This window comes from Vipera berus (assembly GCF_964194415.1).
Source record: "Vipera berus genome assembly, chromosome: Z".
NCBI lineage: Eukaryota > Metazoa > Chordata > Lepidosauria > Squamata > Viperidae > Vipera > Vipera berus.
In genome coordinates this window covers 53,203,072-53,221,700 of record NC_138205.1, presented here as the reverse complement: position 1 = coordinate 53,221,700, position 18,629 = coordinate 53,203,072, and the positions used below count along the sequence as shown (strand labels likewise).

The following is an 18,629-nucleotide window of genomic DNA, read 5'->3' as shown; positions in this document are numbered from 1 at the left end:
AGTTACAAGGAATCAAATGGTATCATTTTCCTTTTATAATCTAGCTGGGTATTACAATCTCTAATTCTAATTTTCCTCTAAAATATTTGCAGAAGGAAAGCACAGAATATTTTTGAATTATTAGAATCAACTGCCCTCTATCTGGAAGGAGAAACACATGAAAATAAGATAGGTTAGTCTCTCTTTGTTATGAGAGTTCTGATGTCTGTATTGGCTTAATAAATTTATATGTTCATGCTGTTTTTTTTCTTTTGAACAACCATTCCTTGGTTCATTCACAGTAGGGGTGAGATCCCTATTTTTCTGTGTTGTTTTTCAGGCAAATGAAACTATGGAAAGAAATGAAACTATGGAAAGAAATAGGTCAAAGCTGACATAAAATCACAGATAAAACAATTTTTAATAAGCATCTTAAATGTTTAAAATTGTTGAGAGTAAATGCAAAAAACCATGATGTTATAAGAACTCTCAACATCTAGAACCAATCACAACACTCACAAATTGCTACAATACAATATACATGCAGGCATTATTACCTACCTGACATCATTACCTCCATGAGCAAAAGACCCAAAGCAAGCTGTCAGGATTTGGAGGAAGTGAAAAAGCAGATGGACCTCTGAGGAGTCCCGCTCATCTCTCTCTTCTTCTGCAGTATCTTCATTGGGATTATTAGGATCTACTAACTCTGATGCCAATTTCATCTCTACACCTCCTTCCTCTGCTTCAATTTCTGCTTCAGCTACAGCATTGCAATAGCTGGAATAGCTATCATAGCGAACCCTCTTTTTGGAATAAGAAACAGTGTCTGCAACTAGCTTTTCACTGTCTTCTGGGGTTGACAGGTCAGCAGCCTTGAAGGAAGAATGCACAGGCATCCCACATATCGCAGCTGTGTAACAAGTGTAGCTATTGTTGCGCCGCAGTAACTTGTAGTTATTTTCTTGCGAAGGCCTATCTTCATTCCCTCTATCTAGATGTATTTTGTGCAGTAAATCTTTGTACAATCCTGAGTCTTTGTGTACAGTGTGGTACACGTGGATGTCACTCTTCATGTGGCCATCAAAATTAAATGTGCCATTGGAGACAGGTGATTTTACCGTACTGTGAGTCATTGAAAATGCCCTTCCTGAAATATTACAGAAAAATCTTATTTTCCAAAGAACATTCAAAAGTTTTGCAACACATTTCAGAAAACATTGCTTCTATTTTCTATTTTTTTCACTAGTCTTCATTAGCAAGTGCAAAAAGGACAATAAATGCAGTAGAAACAGTAGATTCTATTTATTTATTTAAGAAAATATACCCAGATAGTCCTCGGCTTATGACCATTTGTTTAATGAGAGTACAACTGCCTCAGAAAAAGTGGCATATGATCTATGCTCACACTTACAACCATTGCACCACTGTGAACATATAATTGCAATTCAGGCACTTGGCAACTGGCTCGCATTTTCAATTGGTTGCAATGTCCTGTAGACACATGATTGCAATTTGTGATCTTTTTTTTGCTGATTTCCAACAAAAAAAATCCCATTGGGATTTGCTTAATGACCAGGGTGATTTCTTAAATGGTTGTTTACAAAGTTATCATAACACTGGGTCCAGCTCTACTGTACTTACAGCCTTAACAATGGAAATTCCAGGCCCAATTGTGTTTATAAGTGGAGGCTTGCCTGTAGTTCAAATTAAAATGCATTAAATGTGCAAGCCCTTATGTCCAGCTGCAGGCTAAAATATAGAAAAGCATCCAGAACTGGGTGAGCTCTTTCAAAGTTAAAAAGGAGTAAGACTAACATTAATTCAGTAAGATACAAAAGAGGCAGGGATAAAACACATTTAACTTGTGCCATATTCAGTACAGGAGTGCCACAATTGCACAGCTGGCTTACTGGCAGAAAAGCTGGCAACTCAGGTTCAAGATCCGAGTGACACAAGATTGTGGGAGCTCTCATCTTAGCCCCAGCTCCTGTCAACTTGGCAATTTGAAAGCATGCAAATGTAAATAGATAAATTGGTATCCTTTCAATGGGAAGGTAACAGAGCTCTGTGATGTTATGCTAGCCACATGATCACGGATATGATCTTTGGACAGCACTGACTGAATGGCCTTCAAACAGAGACGAGCACCTCCTCATATGGTTGGCAATAACAAGAGGAGTAAAATCTGCAGGGACTACTTATTATATTCGGTACATATCCATCAAATGCTGCCAATAGTGGCACAGAATTTTGTAATGCTAGGTGTGGTATAGAATTATCATCCTCTAGAAATTAGACATAGGCCAAATTAGACATTTGGTCCATCTGTGCATTAGGGGAAAAATAAGCCTAGCCATTATATCCTTATAAAATGGGCAATAGAAAATTACTTGTTTCCAAGTTTCTAACTTTATGCTTGCACTATTTATAACAAATTTGGTTCCATGTTGTTCTTTTTTACCTTTCCTTTGCAATTTGTCATGTCTTTGCCATTATATTGTAAGTTTATGGACAAAGCCTGTATTATTTTAAGTTAGCAGTTTTGATGATGAGAATGATGATAATAATGGCTGTATATTTTGATTTAAGCATAAAAATGGTCTACTGTTAGGATAGCCACAGGAATATTCCTGTTCTTGATTGCTGAAAAAGATGAACAGTCCACAAACACAGGTTTGCAGTACTTAGAAGTAAGAAAATAATACAACATTAGGAAAACTGACCAAGAGTAGTAATGTATCTGAAATATATTAGCAAAATGAATTGAGAGGTAAGGAAGGGGCTGTTTGTTTATGTGGCATTGGGTGAAGCATAGATACAAGGTGATGCATAATTGGTGAGTTCTGGTGGAGGCTAGAGCTGTATATAGGCCTGCACACATATTATTCAAAGAAAAAAAATATTTTTTCTCTGGTATTGTTATAATTACAAATTTGTTTTACAAAAACCTAAATTGTATTCTTTACAATAAACAGCAATCTCAGTAGCTGACAGATTAACGAAGAAAAAAAAAGTATGATATATATATTTAAAATAAACTTGTAATGAGCACATGTAATCGCCAAGAATTCAGAAGTCGTTCCTGAGAAAAATTATGCCTTTTTATTCACCCTGCATGTTGAAAATATTAGGATGGATGTTAGAGGACTAGAGCATCAATGCACAGCAGTCTAATATTCCACATAAAAAGTAGAGAAACAATACATAAGCTTTTAATTTCTCACCATATGGTACACGTGGATGGCTACCATTCGCTATATTATCTGATACTCCAGCGTCTTCTGTTTCACAGCTAGTCAGAGGAATAGTACTTTCATCACTTTCTTTTACACCAGGAAGTTCTTTAAAGACAGGCATATCCTCTTCTTGAATTTTGTCAATGCTTTCATCAGATATTTTTGATAGTGCACTTTCCTTCTTTAAACGACCTAGATAAAATGAAGTTTATAAACAATAATTCATTTACAGAAATACCTTTCAGAGTCAACATAACTGATGTCCTTTAAGTAGTGATACAATGATTTACTATTTTGTTATCTAGAGATACAGTTCATGCATAACTTCACACTAATAAAACAGAAAATGTTTTTAGCATAATCACCATCTATTTAGTTTGGAATACGAAACTTTAATCTGTCTTAATTCTTCATTCAAAGTATGTTGTAAAGAAAAATATTTTTGACAGGACCAAAACATTCTGTAATTAGTAATTAATTTTGTATAACTTAATTCATTTTGCACACCATTTGTACTTTTTGTATATAATAAAATTACATTTGGGGTTATGGTATATAATTTTAAAAATGCAGGCAACAGAATACCAGTCTTACAGCACCCAATAAACAAATACTTATGAAAGATTTAAAATAAGATTATTTCAATCCATCATTTTATGAAAAAACATACCTGCTATTTTTCTTTTCATCCATGGACATACAAATATCCACACTAAGGCAGCAAAGGCAATTGATACACCAACTGATACCAGTACTATTGCCCACATAGGAAGTGTAATTCCAAGGACTGAAAAAAAGAAGAAAATAAAAGTATGCATTTCTTATGTATATTTCAGCTAAATGCAATGTTTTAGAGAGGATCTGGAATATTGTTTCAGAAATATAAGACATTAAATCAAAAAATTAAGTCACTTTCTTTTTAAAACAAGGATATAAATTCTGTTTTGCAAAAAGTGTTGGTATTATTATAAAGCAGATCATTGCATCCCATCCCTTTTTTGGATTACATAGAAAAATATATTATGACAACTGAACTTATTAAACTTGAATTAAAATTATAAAACATGAGCAATATTATGTACCGGATTTAATGTTTAACTTCTCATAAGGAGACGTTCTTGTACTAATTCCCTCAAATAAAAAGTATATCTACAACAATTGCTGTTTTTCAAGCCAAATATTGCAAGTATGGAGGCTAATAGGGCCAAAATTGAAATGTTCAAAATTTCAATGTTCAAGACATTGAAAAAAGTCAGAACTTTTATTATAGCCAAAGAGATGAGGATTAGTAGGAAGCTGTTCCTCCCAGAAAGTGCCTGTTTGGCCTTACATTCTTAAGGTATTATTATAGAGAACTTTCACCGTGGCTCAGTTTAATGCTCTATCCTTAGCAACAATATTGTAGTGGAAGTCTAAAATACTCCTATTTTGGAATGAATAGCCATGGCAGCTATATATTCCATGGGAACTACCCAGTGGTGGGATTCAGCCTGTTCTCACCAGTTCGGCAGAACCGGTAGCTAATGTTTTTGTTGCCCAGGCCCAGAATGGACTTCCAGAAGCGGGATCCACACAGAGAACCGGTTGTTCACATATTTGAATCCCACCGCTGGAACTATCCCACGCTTCTTATAAATAAAACAACAAAAGCTTTTAGTGCTGAGTTGTTTCAAGTGGCAATGTCACATGCAAATGGGCCAAATTTATTATTTCAACATATGCATGATTCTACATTAAGGAATTAATGAGCCTTGGTGGAGCAGTGGGCTAATGCCTCCTTAAGTAACACCAGCTGCCTGCAATTAGTGCAGGTTCGCATCCCACCAGGCTCAAGGTTGACTCAGCCTTCCATCCTTCCGAGGTAGGTAAAATGAGGACCCAGATTGTTGGGGGCAATAAGCTGACTTTGTAATAATGCCGCTTGGGGGGGGAAGCCCTAATAAACAGGCATATACATAGAATGAAGGCTATTGCTAAGTACATTGATTTGTGCTTAGATTGTAAGCCGCCCTGAGTCTTCGGAGAAGGGCGGGATATAAATGGGATTAAAAAAAAATATTTAATCAGCAGTCCTTTTGGAGAAATCTTTGCTTGCAGACATTAACCTTTTGATAGAAATAAAAGCCAGTCTAAATTAAAGTGGGAATAGTACAAATTATATTCTGTGTCACAAAGAACAATACAATCTTTTCACAGTAGACTTCATCAACTCACCTGGAGCACCTGTATACATTATGGAGAACACATTAATAGTTATTGTAGCAGCATAGAACACTGGAAGAGCACGAAGACCATTTGGTACTGGATCTTCCTATATTAAAAATATTTTATATGTAATTAATAATATCAGATTGTTTTTTAAAAAATCAATGCATCATGCTCTAAACATTTTTAATACAAAAATTATTTCAGTCTGCTTGGAAAAACACTGCACTGATCAAAAGGTAACCTGTGGCTTCTGAATTCTGACATCAGCCCCATCATCATAAGCACAAAATGAGTATATACAATGTTGATCTGCTGTATGATTTAATTTTAAAATTATAGAAGGTAAATTTTGGCTGGTTCTATTTTCTTCGCTAGAAAAGGCAAAAATTTTCATTGATACTCAATATACATAAGTTTGTTACTAGGGAGACATATAATATTCTATATATATATATTATTCTCATATAGAACAAAAAATGATGGTCCCATCAGCCTCGAAGAGTGGAGCACATACTTCATTTTATAGAATGGTGATAGGATTCAAAGATCTGAACTCTTTCCACTAAACTAAATACATTCTCTATCTATTCCGTAATTTATTATTCTCTCACCTGTCTTGCTAGTTCAGCAATCCATTCAGGATTGAGTATACAGAAAGTTATCTTGAACAGACATTACAAAGCATTAGACAAAATTCTACAAGAACTCACCTCCCAAGTAAAAATGGGGAGATACAACTATTAAAAGATGTTTGACCTCTTCATAAACTACCAAGGAGTTTAAAACCCAAACAGATTTAATGTTTGCTATTATTTATTATATAATAGCTGAAAGGAATGGTAGTTCAAAATACTGCTTTTTTGAGCTACTTCCAAGAACTTTCACCTTACCATATACCATATTATCTATTGTTTCATCACCCAGCCAAGGATCAGCTGCTAAGATAGCATCTTTCTTTGTAATGTTGTACCTTCAATAGAATGCCCTCCATTTTCAAGGAAATATTTAAATCCTACAATAAATTCTTCACTTTTCTCTTACCATTTATGCAAAAAAGACCAGAAATGTGTCTATTTTCAAGTTTACTAACTGTTGCTTAGCACAAGATCTATGCCTGGTTTTCTTACACTTCCTATAACTGAAACCAAGGTTGTACGAGGGAAAGTAAAGGAAGTGTAAATGTGAAAAGGCTAATAAAAAAGAACAGAAGGGCAACAATTGGAGGAAGAAATAGAACTTCATGATCAGTAGGGACAAAGGAATCAGGCCACAAAGTGTTTTTTTTCCAAAATTTCTTACTTTTATCTATTTATTAAACTTAATACAATCTTCTTTCATTATTTAATTTCCATTTAAAAATATGGAGTTCTTTTTTAGCAAGCTGTATTTTTTAAAATCAATAAAATATACCAATTCAGTTTCATTTCATAAACAAAATTAACACAGTTGTGGGTTTTATTCCAGGCTGTTATGGAGGATTAGTCTAATGTAAAAAAACTCGGATCAAGTATGTACATATTTACATCTGGGGCAAATGTTTCTCTGCCAAACAAGAACATATTGCACAAAATAAGGAATATTTTTTTCTGAGAGGAGACTGAGTCTTGCATTATTAGAGGTCAGATGAGCTTTGCCACTACAGTAGCTTGAGTAGAAAACATATATACCTAAAGCAGGGGTGGCAAACTCAATTTCATTGAGGGCCGCATCAGCATTGTGGTTGCCCTCAGGGGGGCAGGTGGGTGTGGCTAGCATGGGCATGGCCTACTGAGTGGGCATGGCTGGGGTGGGCAGGGCCTACTGAGTGGACGTGGCCAGCTCAACATCGTTTGTGTCAGGGATGCCTGTGAAGGCCTGGGGTGGATCCAAGGATCTCCAGCAATGGAGGGCAGGACTGGGGCGAGCGCTGGGACATGGTCCACAGGAGGAGCCTCACCATCCCTCTCACACCATGCAGGAGGGGTCCCGGATGGTGGCGCAGACTGCCCAGAGCCTTGGGCAGTGGAGGTCAAGCACCCAGCCCTCGAGTTCAGGGACCCCACAGCCCAGCCTAGCCTAGCCCCACTTCCCCAAGGGGGCACCCAGCTGCGCTTACCTCCTCCTCGAGGCTGCTGCTGCTGTGCTCACTCTCCTTGGCCAAGTTGCTCATGGTGTTGTGGGATGGCAAAATGTGTGGGTCAGAGGGAAGCCCACTCCCTCTCCATGTGAGGAAACCCGGCTTTGTAACCAAAGCATCCTCAGCGATAGGATGGGAGACCACTAGGAGAGGTCAGGAGGAGGGGACAAGGGGATGGCAAAAGGGCAGCAAGGCTGCTTGGGGCCAAGTGCTAAGGCAGGACTTCCCTCAGACCCTTCCTCCCTCTCATTATAATCTATCTTCCTTCCTTCCTTCCCCCCTTTCTTCTTTTTCATTCCCTCTTCCTTCCTTCCCCTATTTCCTTCTTTTTGTTTGTCTTTCATCTTTCCCTTTCTCCTTTCCTGTCCCTTCTTGGATGCTCAAATGCAAAAGGGGAAACATTTCTTGATGCCTCTTTGCCTTGTGATCAAATGCCATTTTTGCTAGTAGTCTGTAGCCACTTAAAAGACCGAGAACAAACCAGGCTTAGTTTATCCCATGCTTACATTTAGTGGGGGCATCCACAGACAACAGTACATCAGAACTGTCAAAATGGTGGCTGTGATAGTTGATCAGAGCTTCTCTGTTTTTTATGTACAATGGCTTTAGCATTTACGAATAGAGGTAATTTAGTTACTTTTCTATTAATACATAATCCTTAAAAGGGCTGTCCTGCCTTGGTCTAATTCAGACTGGAAATATAGCAAAGGAAAATATTTTCCCCTATTCTGCTTTGTCCTGTTTTCCCCACTGGAAATGGCTGTTTGCAACACAAGGAAGGGATACTTTCCTAAGAGATAACAATCAAGAATACCAGTGTTAACTTGGATTGCCAATAAAGGCCTGTCTGTGACAAAAGAGAACACAAAATTGCTTTGAGCCCAATTCTCAATGGATCCAGGATTGAAGCAGAAGGGCATGAACTGGGGCATCTCCAACCAAGCTGCCTCTCCTTCCTTCTTTTCCCCTCCCTCCCACACTCCCTCCATTCCTCCCTCCCTTCCTCGTCTCCTCATCTCTTTCCTTCCTCCACGCTCAGGAAGGGGTGATTGGAGGGGGAAGAGATTGCCAGCATTGCCATGTTGCCACCAGTCTTGCTATCCCACATGGGCGGTCAGGGGCTGTCCCGGTGAAAGGAAAGCCTAGTGGTGAGAGGCTGGAAGTGTTGGTGAGAGGTGCTGGCGCTGATCTACAACCTGGTTGTGTCCATCAAATCCAGAATGCACTCAGCCTTAGATCCACGGGGCAGCCCTGGAAGCAGCAAGGAGCTGCCCCACTGCTTCTGTCCTGCCCCCCAGGTGTGCACACAGGAGATGGCCAGCGCCTGCATCCTGGGTGAAGTCAGCCTGCAGGGCAAGACAGCCAGCAGGGACACTGGACTTCACTTGCACGTATGCCCAGGGGACAGGGCTGCCACATGGATCTAAGGGTGAGTGCATTCTGGCTTTGATGGACGCAACAAGGTTGTAGACCAGTACTGCTACCCCTCCCACCACCACCTCCAGCCTCGGAGCCAGGAAGCTTTCATTTCATCAGGGCACGCCCTGCCCGCCCACGTGGCATAGCAAGTCTGGCAGCAACATGGCAGCGCTGGCGATTTCTCCCCCTCCCATTATGCTTTCCTGAGTGTGGAGGAAGGAAAGAGATGAGAAGGAGAGAAGGAAGGAAGAAAAGAATGAAGGTTCCATGGGGTAGCTCTGGAATCAACAAGGAGCTACCTCGCTGCCTCTGCCCCGCCCCCTGGGTATGCGCAAAGGAGACAACCAGCACTGGAGTCCTGGGTGAAGTCAGCCTGTGGGGCAAGATAGCCAGCAGGGATGTCGGACTCCGTTTGCATGTGCACCCAGGGGGCAGGGCAGGACTTCTCCGTGGATCTAAGACTAAGCATGTTCTGGCTTAGATGGACGCAACCAGGTTGCAGATCAGTGCCCGATCAGCCTGGGTCGGGCTGAGGTGTGGTGGGCCGGTCCTTCACTGTTTCCAAAGCAGGTCCCCGGGCCAGATGGAACCACATAGGGGGCCAGACCCAGGCCGCAGGCCTTGTGTTTGACATGTCTGTATAATTGTAGTTACAATACTGGGAAAGATGGGACTGTGCAGATTTTTCTCCTTTTCATCTTAAATCCTACAGATAGTCCTCAACCAACAACCATAACAGAGCCAGCCATTATGATTGCAAGTCATGATGGTGATTAGGCAAGATTGCCTCACTTAACAACTCCCTTCCTAATCTCTCTGATGCAGTCATCAATCAATCAATCAATCAATCAGAATAGAGCTTTGAGGTCTTCTAGTCCAACACCCTGCTCAAGCAGGAGACCCTGTACCATTTCAGATACATGGCTGTCCAGTCTTTTCTTAAAAATCTCCACTGATGAAGCACCTACAACTTCTGAAGGCAAGCTGTTCCATTGGATAATTGTCCTCACTGTTAGAAAGTTTCTCTTTAGTTCCAGGTTGCTTCTCTCCTTGATTAGTTAAAATAACCATCTGGGTTAAGTGAAGCATTGGGTGGCTCAGGGATGAAAAAGAGGACATGGCTGTGACGAATGGGAGGGGATAGGCAGGGGGGCACTGCAGTATCCCTGTGGGTTAGTCATAAGGGCACTACAGTAGTCATAAATTCAGGACCCAGCCAAAAGTACATTTTGGGGTATGTGAAAAGATTGCTATGCTATCAATCACAAGTCAATGACTACTTGTACTTAATGTGTCCCTCTATATTCAATAAAAATGATTATTGTACCTGGAGAGTTAGTGGCGATGGAAGTGGCAAAGCGTGTCTACTTTTCCGCTCTCATTGCATCCGCAGATAACTGCCCAGCTGCCCTGTTTAGAGTGACCCGCTCACTGTTTAACCAGGGACCAAGGGATGACCCCTTGCAGGGTAGGGCTGAGGAATTTGTACAGTATCTGCAGGACAAAATCGCTCAGATCCGGACTGGTTGGACTCCGACTGGGCAGAATCCAGCGGAGTGGAGAGGGCAGGTCTTGATCATACCATTTGGGGTGAGTTTGACCCTGTGACTCTGAATGATGTGGACAGGATTATGCATAAACTGAGCACTACAACTTGTTTACTGGACCCATATCCCTCCTGGTTGGTTTCGGCCACCTGGGAGGTGACAGGGGGCTGGCTCCAGGCAGTTGTCAACGCTTCTTTGATGGAGGGTGTCTTCCCCTCCGCCTTAAAAGAGGTGGTGGTGAGGCCCCTCCTCAAGAAGCCTGCTCTGGACCCGGCCTCGTTGAATAACTACCGTCATGTCTCCAACCTTCGCTTTGTAATGAAGGTTGTTGAGTGTGGTGGTGCATCAGCTCCCGCAATTCCTGGATGAAGCGGACTATCTGGTCCCGTACCAGTCCAGTTTCAGACCCGGCTACAGCACGGAAACTGCATTGGTCACACTGGTGGATGATCTCTGGCGGGCCTGGGACAGGGGCTGTTCCTCTGTCCTGGCCCTACTTGACCTCTCAGCGGCTTTTGATACCATCGACCATGGTATCCTGCTGCAACGGCTCGAGAGGTTGGGAGTGGGAGGCACTGTTTTACAGTGGTTCTCCTCCTACCTCTCGGGCCGCTCGCAGTTTGTATTGGCAGGAGGACAGAGATCTACCCCGAGGCCCCTCACTTATGGGGTGCCTCAGGGGTCGGTTCTCTCCCCCCTGTTTAACATCTATATGAAGCCACTGGGTGAGATCATCCGTGGTTTTGGGGTGAGGTATCACCAATATGCGGATGATACCCAATTGTTTATCTCCACCCCGAGCCAATCCAGTGATGCCCTTGATGTGATCTCCCGGTGCCTGGAGGCGGTGCGGGTCTGGATGGGAAGGTACAGGCTCAGGCTTAACCCCTCCGAGTGGCTGTGGATACCAGCATCTCGTATTGTTCAACAAGTTCCATCTCTTTTGATGGGGGGAGGTATTGCCCCCCTCAGAAAGGGCTCGCAAATTGGGTGTCCTCCTGGATTCACGGCTTAATTTGCAAGATCATCTAATGGCCGTAACCAGGGGGGGGCCTTCGCACAGGTTTGTCTAGTGCGCCAGTTGCGCCCCTTTATGGACCGAGATGCCCTATGCACGGTTACCCACGCCCTCGTCACTTCTCGCCTGGATTACTGCAATGCTCTTTACATGGGGCTGCCCTTGAAGAGCACCCAGAGGCTTCAACTGGTGCAAAATGCGGCCGCACGGGTGCTTATGGGAGTATCTCGGTACTCCCATGTTACACCACTCCTGCGTGAGCTGCATTGGCTTCTGGTTGCCCTCCGAATGCGATTCAAGGTGCTGGTAATAACCATTAAAGCCCTACAAGGCTTAGGCCCGGGGTACTTGCGAGACCACCTGCTGCCATTGTCTACCTCCCATCACCCGGTTCGCTCCCAGAGTCGGCCTCCTCAGGGTGCTGTTGGCTAGGCAATGCTGGCTGGCAACCCCCAGGGGGAGAGCCTTCTCTGTGGGCGTGCCGACCCTCTGGAATGAACTACCCCCGGAGCTGCGGACGGCCCCTGACCTTCGGTCCTTCCACTGTGACCTGAAGACCTGGTTGTTCCAACAAGCAGGCCTGGACTGACTACGGTTTTTAATTAGGCTTTTTACTGGGTTAAATTGTCTTGTATTTATTGCATCTATTGTTTAATTCTTTTTTAAATTTTTTACTTTATGTTTTTTAATTTTTATGGTTGTCAGCCGCCCTGAGTCCTCAGGGAGAAGGGCAGCATATAAATTTAATCAAATCAATTTTTTTAGAGTAGCATTAAAATGTATTCATCAAGGCTTCCGGTTCTGCGCAGCTAGCATTACTGTTGAGGGATCAAAATGATCCAAGCTGATTTCTCTCTTTTCGGGGACCCTAAATGGACCCAAAACCACCCCGGAGAGGTGGCAAGGAAGGAAGGAAACTCTGCCGATCCTGGGGAGATGGTGGTTGATCTGAACATCTGAGAAAAGCTCTCAAAAAACCAACAAAAAGCTAGTGTCAGTCATGACTCTAGCCCAAGCTACATGAAGCCGAAGCCAAAAAGCACTAAACTAAGCGTGATTGTAATGTGTGAACTGGATAAGAATATTGATTTTCATTCTTCTACCTGACTGATTTCCTGAGAGGAAAAAAAGAACGCCCAGAAGTAAAAATCCTCCGAAAGTGAGAGGGGGGGATCTTTGTTCCACCCTCCTCTAAACGGAAGCAGGGGCGGGGGGGGGGGATACAGAAAATTGAAAGATAGACTGGTGCTGACATCTAGTGTTGGATGAAAATATTGCCCTAAATATATATCCCAGAAAGAAAAGCCTGTTGTCGTGACCTTCAGGGCTTTGACTAAACAAAGAGCAGCTGTAACAAAAGAAAAGAAAACATTGAGGACTATCTACAAGTGAGAACTATAAAACTATAAAACTTGGAAAAAATTGATCTTCCTGTATTATAAATATTTTTAAAATTGTGACTTTAAAGTGATTGGCAGAGAAAGGATTTTTGGTCATTATGGAGCATCAGAGATCTGCAGAAAGAACATATCAAGAAAAAATAAATACTTACCAGGAGGAAATGTATGTTCTGTTACAACAAATGCAAATGATACTAACTTCAAACCATGAGGAAATTAAAAGTGCATTTGAAAATTTAAAGGATTGCATTCTCAATTTAATGTCACAACAATTAAATGATTAGAAAACAAAAAAGTGAGAGATTATGTAAAGCAAACAACTGAATATAAACTAGTGGAGACTCAAGTGGAGAAGGACTTACAAGAAATATTGAACATGGAAAAGATAACTTGTATTCTAAGACCTAAAGTAAATTTGAGGATAAGGAAAAGGATTTGACAAAATGGACTGCTGAGCTGTTGGGAGTACCACAAGAAATGGGGAGACAAGGGATGACGAGAGAAATTTTTAATGAATATGAAGGGGCAAAATCTTTTTATAAAGACATGAGGTTTGATTTGCCTATTATATCCACAACAACATCTGCAAGATTATGGAAAGACTCTTTGATTCAATGGAATATATTGATTGGGAAAGATGCTTGGCAAAAGAAGAGGGCTAAAGTGAGAATTGAGGAATTAGATGATGGGGTGTATCAGAGGGAATATTTAAAAATTAAACACTTGTTTGAATATGGCTGAAGAAATAGAAAGATTTTAGTTTAAGAGGGATGAACCCTCTAAGTAAGACAATACTTTTCTTTTTTGTTCTTTTATTTAAATGTAATTGATTTTAAGAAAATTCCAATGGATAAATAAAAAAGAGGGGAAATGCTTTGAATAGAGTTAAAAGGTTAGATGGTTGGATTTATTAAATGGAACATTTAAATAGGTTTAGTTATGGGTAAAAAGAACAGAAAAAATGGAAATAATTGTATACAAATTCAAGAGGGATATGTATTTTAAATAGCATATTATTTTCTTATTTTTTCTCCCTTTTTCTTTTTCTCTCTTACATCTTTTCTTTTTCTATTTCTTCTTTTGTGTCTTTTTCCTACTTATTTTTTAAGACATGAAAATAGATTTAAATACTTTAACTCTGGGAAAATTTTAACCACTAAAAATGTTTTGAACATTGAGGGGAAAATAAATTTAAATAAGATTTGTAAACAGGATTCCTGATGAGGCAACCAAGATGACTAGATAGAAAAGAAGCATGATATTGATGTGATTATTATTTGTAGAAATTTTAGAAAAATCTTTATATTTAATTGTTACCTATCAAATTAATAAGAATTGTATTAATTTAAGGTTGCGAAGAGAAAATCAAGCAAAGCTATTATGTGGACTTTGAAATATAGAAACTAACTGTTAGTGATTACTTTGTAAACATAAACCCAGACAACACACTGTTTATCAAATATGAAGGTGTTTATGTTAAAAAATCAATAAAATATATATTTTTTAAAAAAGGTATTCATCAAATAGATAATTTATTATTTTAACCAAAACAGTGTAGAAAATGAGGATCTACATTTTAAAACCAAATACAGTTGCAAGAAAAAGTATGTGAACCCTTTGGGATTACGTGGAGTTTTGCATGAATTGGCCATAAAATGCGCTCTAAACGTCATGTAAGTCACAATAGAAAAACACAGTCTGCTTAAATTAATACTACACAAACATTAGCTGTTGTCATGTTTTAATTGAACATAAGATGGAAACATTCACAGTGCAGGGTGGAAAAAGTATGTGAACCCCTAGCCTAATTACTTCTCCAAGAGCTAATTGGAGCAAGGAGTGAGCCAACCTTGACTCCAATCAGTGTGATGATATTGAATGTGTTGCTGACAGCTGTCCTGCCCTTTAAAAACACACACCTGTTTTGGGTTTACTGGTCTCAAGAAGCACTGTCTGATGTGAACCATGCCTCGCAGAAAAGAGCTCTCAGAAGACCTACGATCAAGAATTGTTGACTTGCATGAAACTGGAAAGGGTTACAAAAGTATCTCCAAAAGCCTTGATGTTCATGTGTCCATGGTAAGACAGACTGTCTACAAATGGAGAAAGTTTAGCACTGTTGCTACTCTCCTTAGGCGTGGTCGTCCTGTAAAAATGACTGCAAGATCACAGCGCATAATGCTTAATGAGGTAAAGAAGAATCCTAGAGCGTCAGCTAAAGACCTACAGAAATCTCTGGCACATGCTAACATTTTTGTTGACACATCTACAATAAGGAAAACATTAAACAAGAATGGAGTACATGGGAGGACACCACGGAGGAAGCCATTGCTGTCCAAAAAAAATATTGCAGCACGTTTGAGGTTTGCAAAAGAGCACCTGGATGTTCCACAGCACTACTGGCAAAATATACTGTGGACAGATGAAACCAAAATTGAGTTGTTTGGGAAAAACACACAACACTATGTGTGGAGAAAAAAGGCACAGCACACCAACATCAAAACCTCATCCCCACTGTAAAACATGGCGGAGGGAGCATCATGGTTTGGGGCTGCTTTGCTGCCTCAGGGTCTGGACAGATTGTTGTCATTGATGGGAAAATGAATTCCAGAGTTTATCAGGACATTTTGCAGGAAAACGTACGACCATCTGTCCGTCAACTGAAGCTCCGCAGAGGATGGGTGATGCAACAAGACAATGACCCAAAGCATACAAGTAATTCAACAAAACAATGGCTTCAACAGAACAGAATACGCCTTCTGGAGTGGCCCAGTCAAAGTCCTGACCTCAACCCGATTGAAATGCTGTGGCATGACCTTAAGAAAGCGATTCACACCAGACATCCCAAGAACCAGATGGTACCGTCCTAGGCGCCTAATGGACCCTGATAGGTTCCAGGCAGCGCTTGGGGACGCACATGCACTCCCTGCTCACAGCTCGGCGGATGCCTTGAAGGAGGCGGTGGTGAGACCTCTCCTCAAGAAGCCCACCTTGGACCCATCCTCACTGAATAACTTTCGTCCAGTCTCCAATCTTCGCTTCCTTGCGAAGGTTGTTGAGAGCGTGGTGGCGCACCAACTTCCTCAGGTCCTGGATGAAGCGGTTTATCTAGACCCGTGCCAATCGGGCTTCAGGCCGGGCTACAGCACGGAGACGGCATTGGTCGCTCTGATGAATGATCTCTGGAGAGCCCGGGACAGGGGCCATTCCTCTGTCCTAGTCTTATTAGACCTTTCGGCGGCTTTCGATACCATCGACCATGGTATCTTGCTGCGGCGCCTCAGGGGACTGGGAGTGGGAGGCACGGTTCTGCGTTGGTTCTCCTCCTTTCTCCAGGGTCGCTCGCAGTCGGTGCTGGCAGGGGGACAGAGGTCGACTCCGAGGCCTCTCGTTTGCGGAGTCCCTCAGGGGTCGGTCCTCTGGCCTCTCCTGTTCAACATCTACATGAAACCGCTGGGTGAGATCATTCGTAGCTTTGGAGTAGGGTACCATCAGTATGCTGATGACACCCAGCTTTTCATCTCAACTCCAAACAGCATCAGTGATGCCCTCGACGTGATGTCCCGCTGCCTGAAAGCGGTCCGGGAATGGATGGGGAGGAACAGGCTTCAACTGAACCCAGACAAGACTGAATGGCTGTACGTACCGGCAAGCCAGGTTACTCAGAGCATCCCATCCCTTAACATCGGGGATGAGTTACTACCCCCTGTTGATAGGGCCCGCAACCTGGGTGTCCTCCTAGACTCACAGCTCTCCCTGGAAGATCACATAGGAGCTGTGACCAAGGGGGCCTTCTCCCGGGTTCGACTGGTGCGCCAACTACGGCCTTATCTGGACCTGGATGCCTTACGTACAGTCACCCATGCCCTTGTGACCTCTCGCCTAGACTACTGTAACGCTCTCTACATGGGGCTGCCCTTGAGATCCACTCGGAAGCTTCAACTGGTGCAAAGTGCAGCGGCACGGACACTTTTGGGAGCCTCCCGATACTCCCATATCACACCTCTCCTCCGTGCGCTGCACTGGCTTCCAGTTGCCTTCCGGGTGAAGTTCAAGGTGCTAACAATGACATACAAAGCCCTACATAGCATGGGTCCGGACTACCTACGGGAACACCTTCTGCCAATGTCAACACCCCACCGCCCTGTGCGCTCCCACAGAGAGGGCCTCCTCAGGGTGCCACCGCTCAAGGAATGTCGGCTGGTGGCCCCCAGGGGGAGGGCATTCTCAGTGGGTGCACCAGCCCTCTGGAACTGCTTACCAACTGAAATCCGGATGGCCCCCGACCTCCGCACCTTCCGGCGCGACTTGAAGACTTACCTATTCCAGCAGTCCGGCCTGGCCTGATAGCTCTAATTGGGGTCCCAGTTTGTTTTGTTTATTGTTTTTCAGTACTGTTTCATTATGTTTGCCTACCTTACTCTGTACACCGCCCCGAGTCCCTCGGGAGAAGGGCGGTTTATAAAAACAAACAAACAAATAAATAAATAAATAAATATTGCTACACTGAAACAGTTTTCTGCAGAGGAGTGGTCCAAAATTACTCCAGATCGTTGTGCAGGTGTGGTCTGCAACTACAGGAAACGTTTGGTTGAGGTTATTGCTGCCAAAGGAGGGTCAACCAGTTATTAAGTCCAAAGGTTCACATACTTTTTCCACCCAGCACTGTGAATGTTTCCATCTTATCTTCAATTAAAACATGACAACAGCTAATGTTTGTGTAGTATTATTTTAAGCAGACTGTGTTTTTCTATTGTTGTGACTTACATGATGTTTAGAGCGCATTTTATGGCCAATTCATGCAAAACTCCATTTAATCCCAAAGGGTTCACATACTTTTTCTTGCAACTGTAGGTATGGAGACCTTATTATACAAATACTATTATGCAATTATTATACAAATGCTTAAATATCAGATATATCTTTAGAAATTAACATATACTGCTTGTATTTCATTCTAATTTGCATACCATTTTCATTTTACTTATTGGCATTATAGTTTTAAGGCAATTTTATTGTTCAGTTCTTATGAATTAGTGTGTAGACATACTGCAAAATAAATATAAGCATCATTTAAATGCCACACCTTTATAGCAAATAAAGCCTTTCAGTGTGCCAAATGGGAACGAGATATAACAAATAGCATCAATGCATTGCTATAGTATCAACAGTACTAACCTTATTTAAGATGAAAAATCTGATCAAGAGAAACAGTGCACCAGACATCATACCAGATAATAGCGGGGAGATAAACCAGGAAGCAACTGAATATAAATTCAAAGAAATATTATATTCAATAATTGGCAAGGTCCCATCCAATGTAAAATTCTGCCAAAGAACAACTTGTTCTTTATGTTTCTAATAATTATTTAAATAGACTCAAAGTTTGCAATATTGGTGAATATCTGTACTTTGAGTGTAGGATGAAGGTTCGTTCTCTGAGCTTGTAGTTTGGTTTACGAACTTTTCAGTACCGAACTAGGTAACTGACATAGACACCCCTAAAAGCCGCTGAAGATGTTACCTAGTCCGGTACTGAAAACTTCATAAACCAAACTACAAGCTCAGAGAACGAACCTTCACCCTCAGACTCAAAGTCATTTTTAAAAAATGTAAAATTCAGCCAAGGAAAAGATGTTTGAATCCAACTGATTTCAATAGAGATGTTATATGTCTCTTATACTAATTAAGTTTATATTTAAA

The 18,629-nt window shown here is 41.6% G+C and overlaps 1 protein-coding gene across 19 annotated transcripts in view; it reads right to left on the bottom strand.

Annotated features, from left to right (window-relative positions):
• The window catches only part of SLC20A2 (solute carrier family 20 member 2), a 93,897-nt gene that overhangs the window by 17,117 nt on the left and 58,151 nt on the right, over positions 1 to 18,629 (bottom strand). For 18 of the 19 annotated variants that reach the window (XR_014028484.1, XR_014028485.1, XR_014028486.1 and 15 more), the window contains 5 exons: positions 18,105 to 18,190; positions 5,433 to 5,529; positions 3,889 to 4,005; positions 3,207 to 3,410; positions 541 to 1,129 (listed from right to left, as the gene is read on the bottom strand). Coding sequence is in view for 15 of the 19 variants with exons in the window: in XM_081343837.1 (XP_081199963.1) it covers positions 541 to 1,129; positions 3,207 to 3,410; positions 3,889 to 4,005; positions 5,433 to 5,529; positions 18,105 to 18,190 (1,093 nt within the window). In the remaining 4 variants the exon portion in view is untranslated. Of the gene's footprint in view, positions 1 to 540; positions 1,130 to 3,206; positions 3,411 to 3,888; positions 4,006 to 5,432; positions 5,530 to 7,521; positions 8,525 to 18,104; positions 18,191 to 18,629 lie in introns of those variants that run through there. The other variant, XM_081343835.1, reaches the window with a different exon arrangement.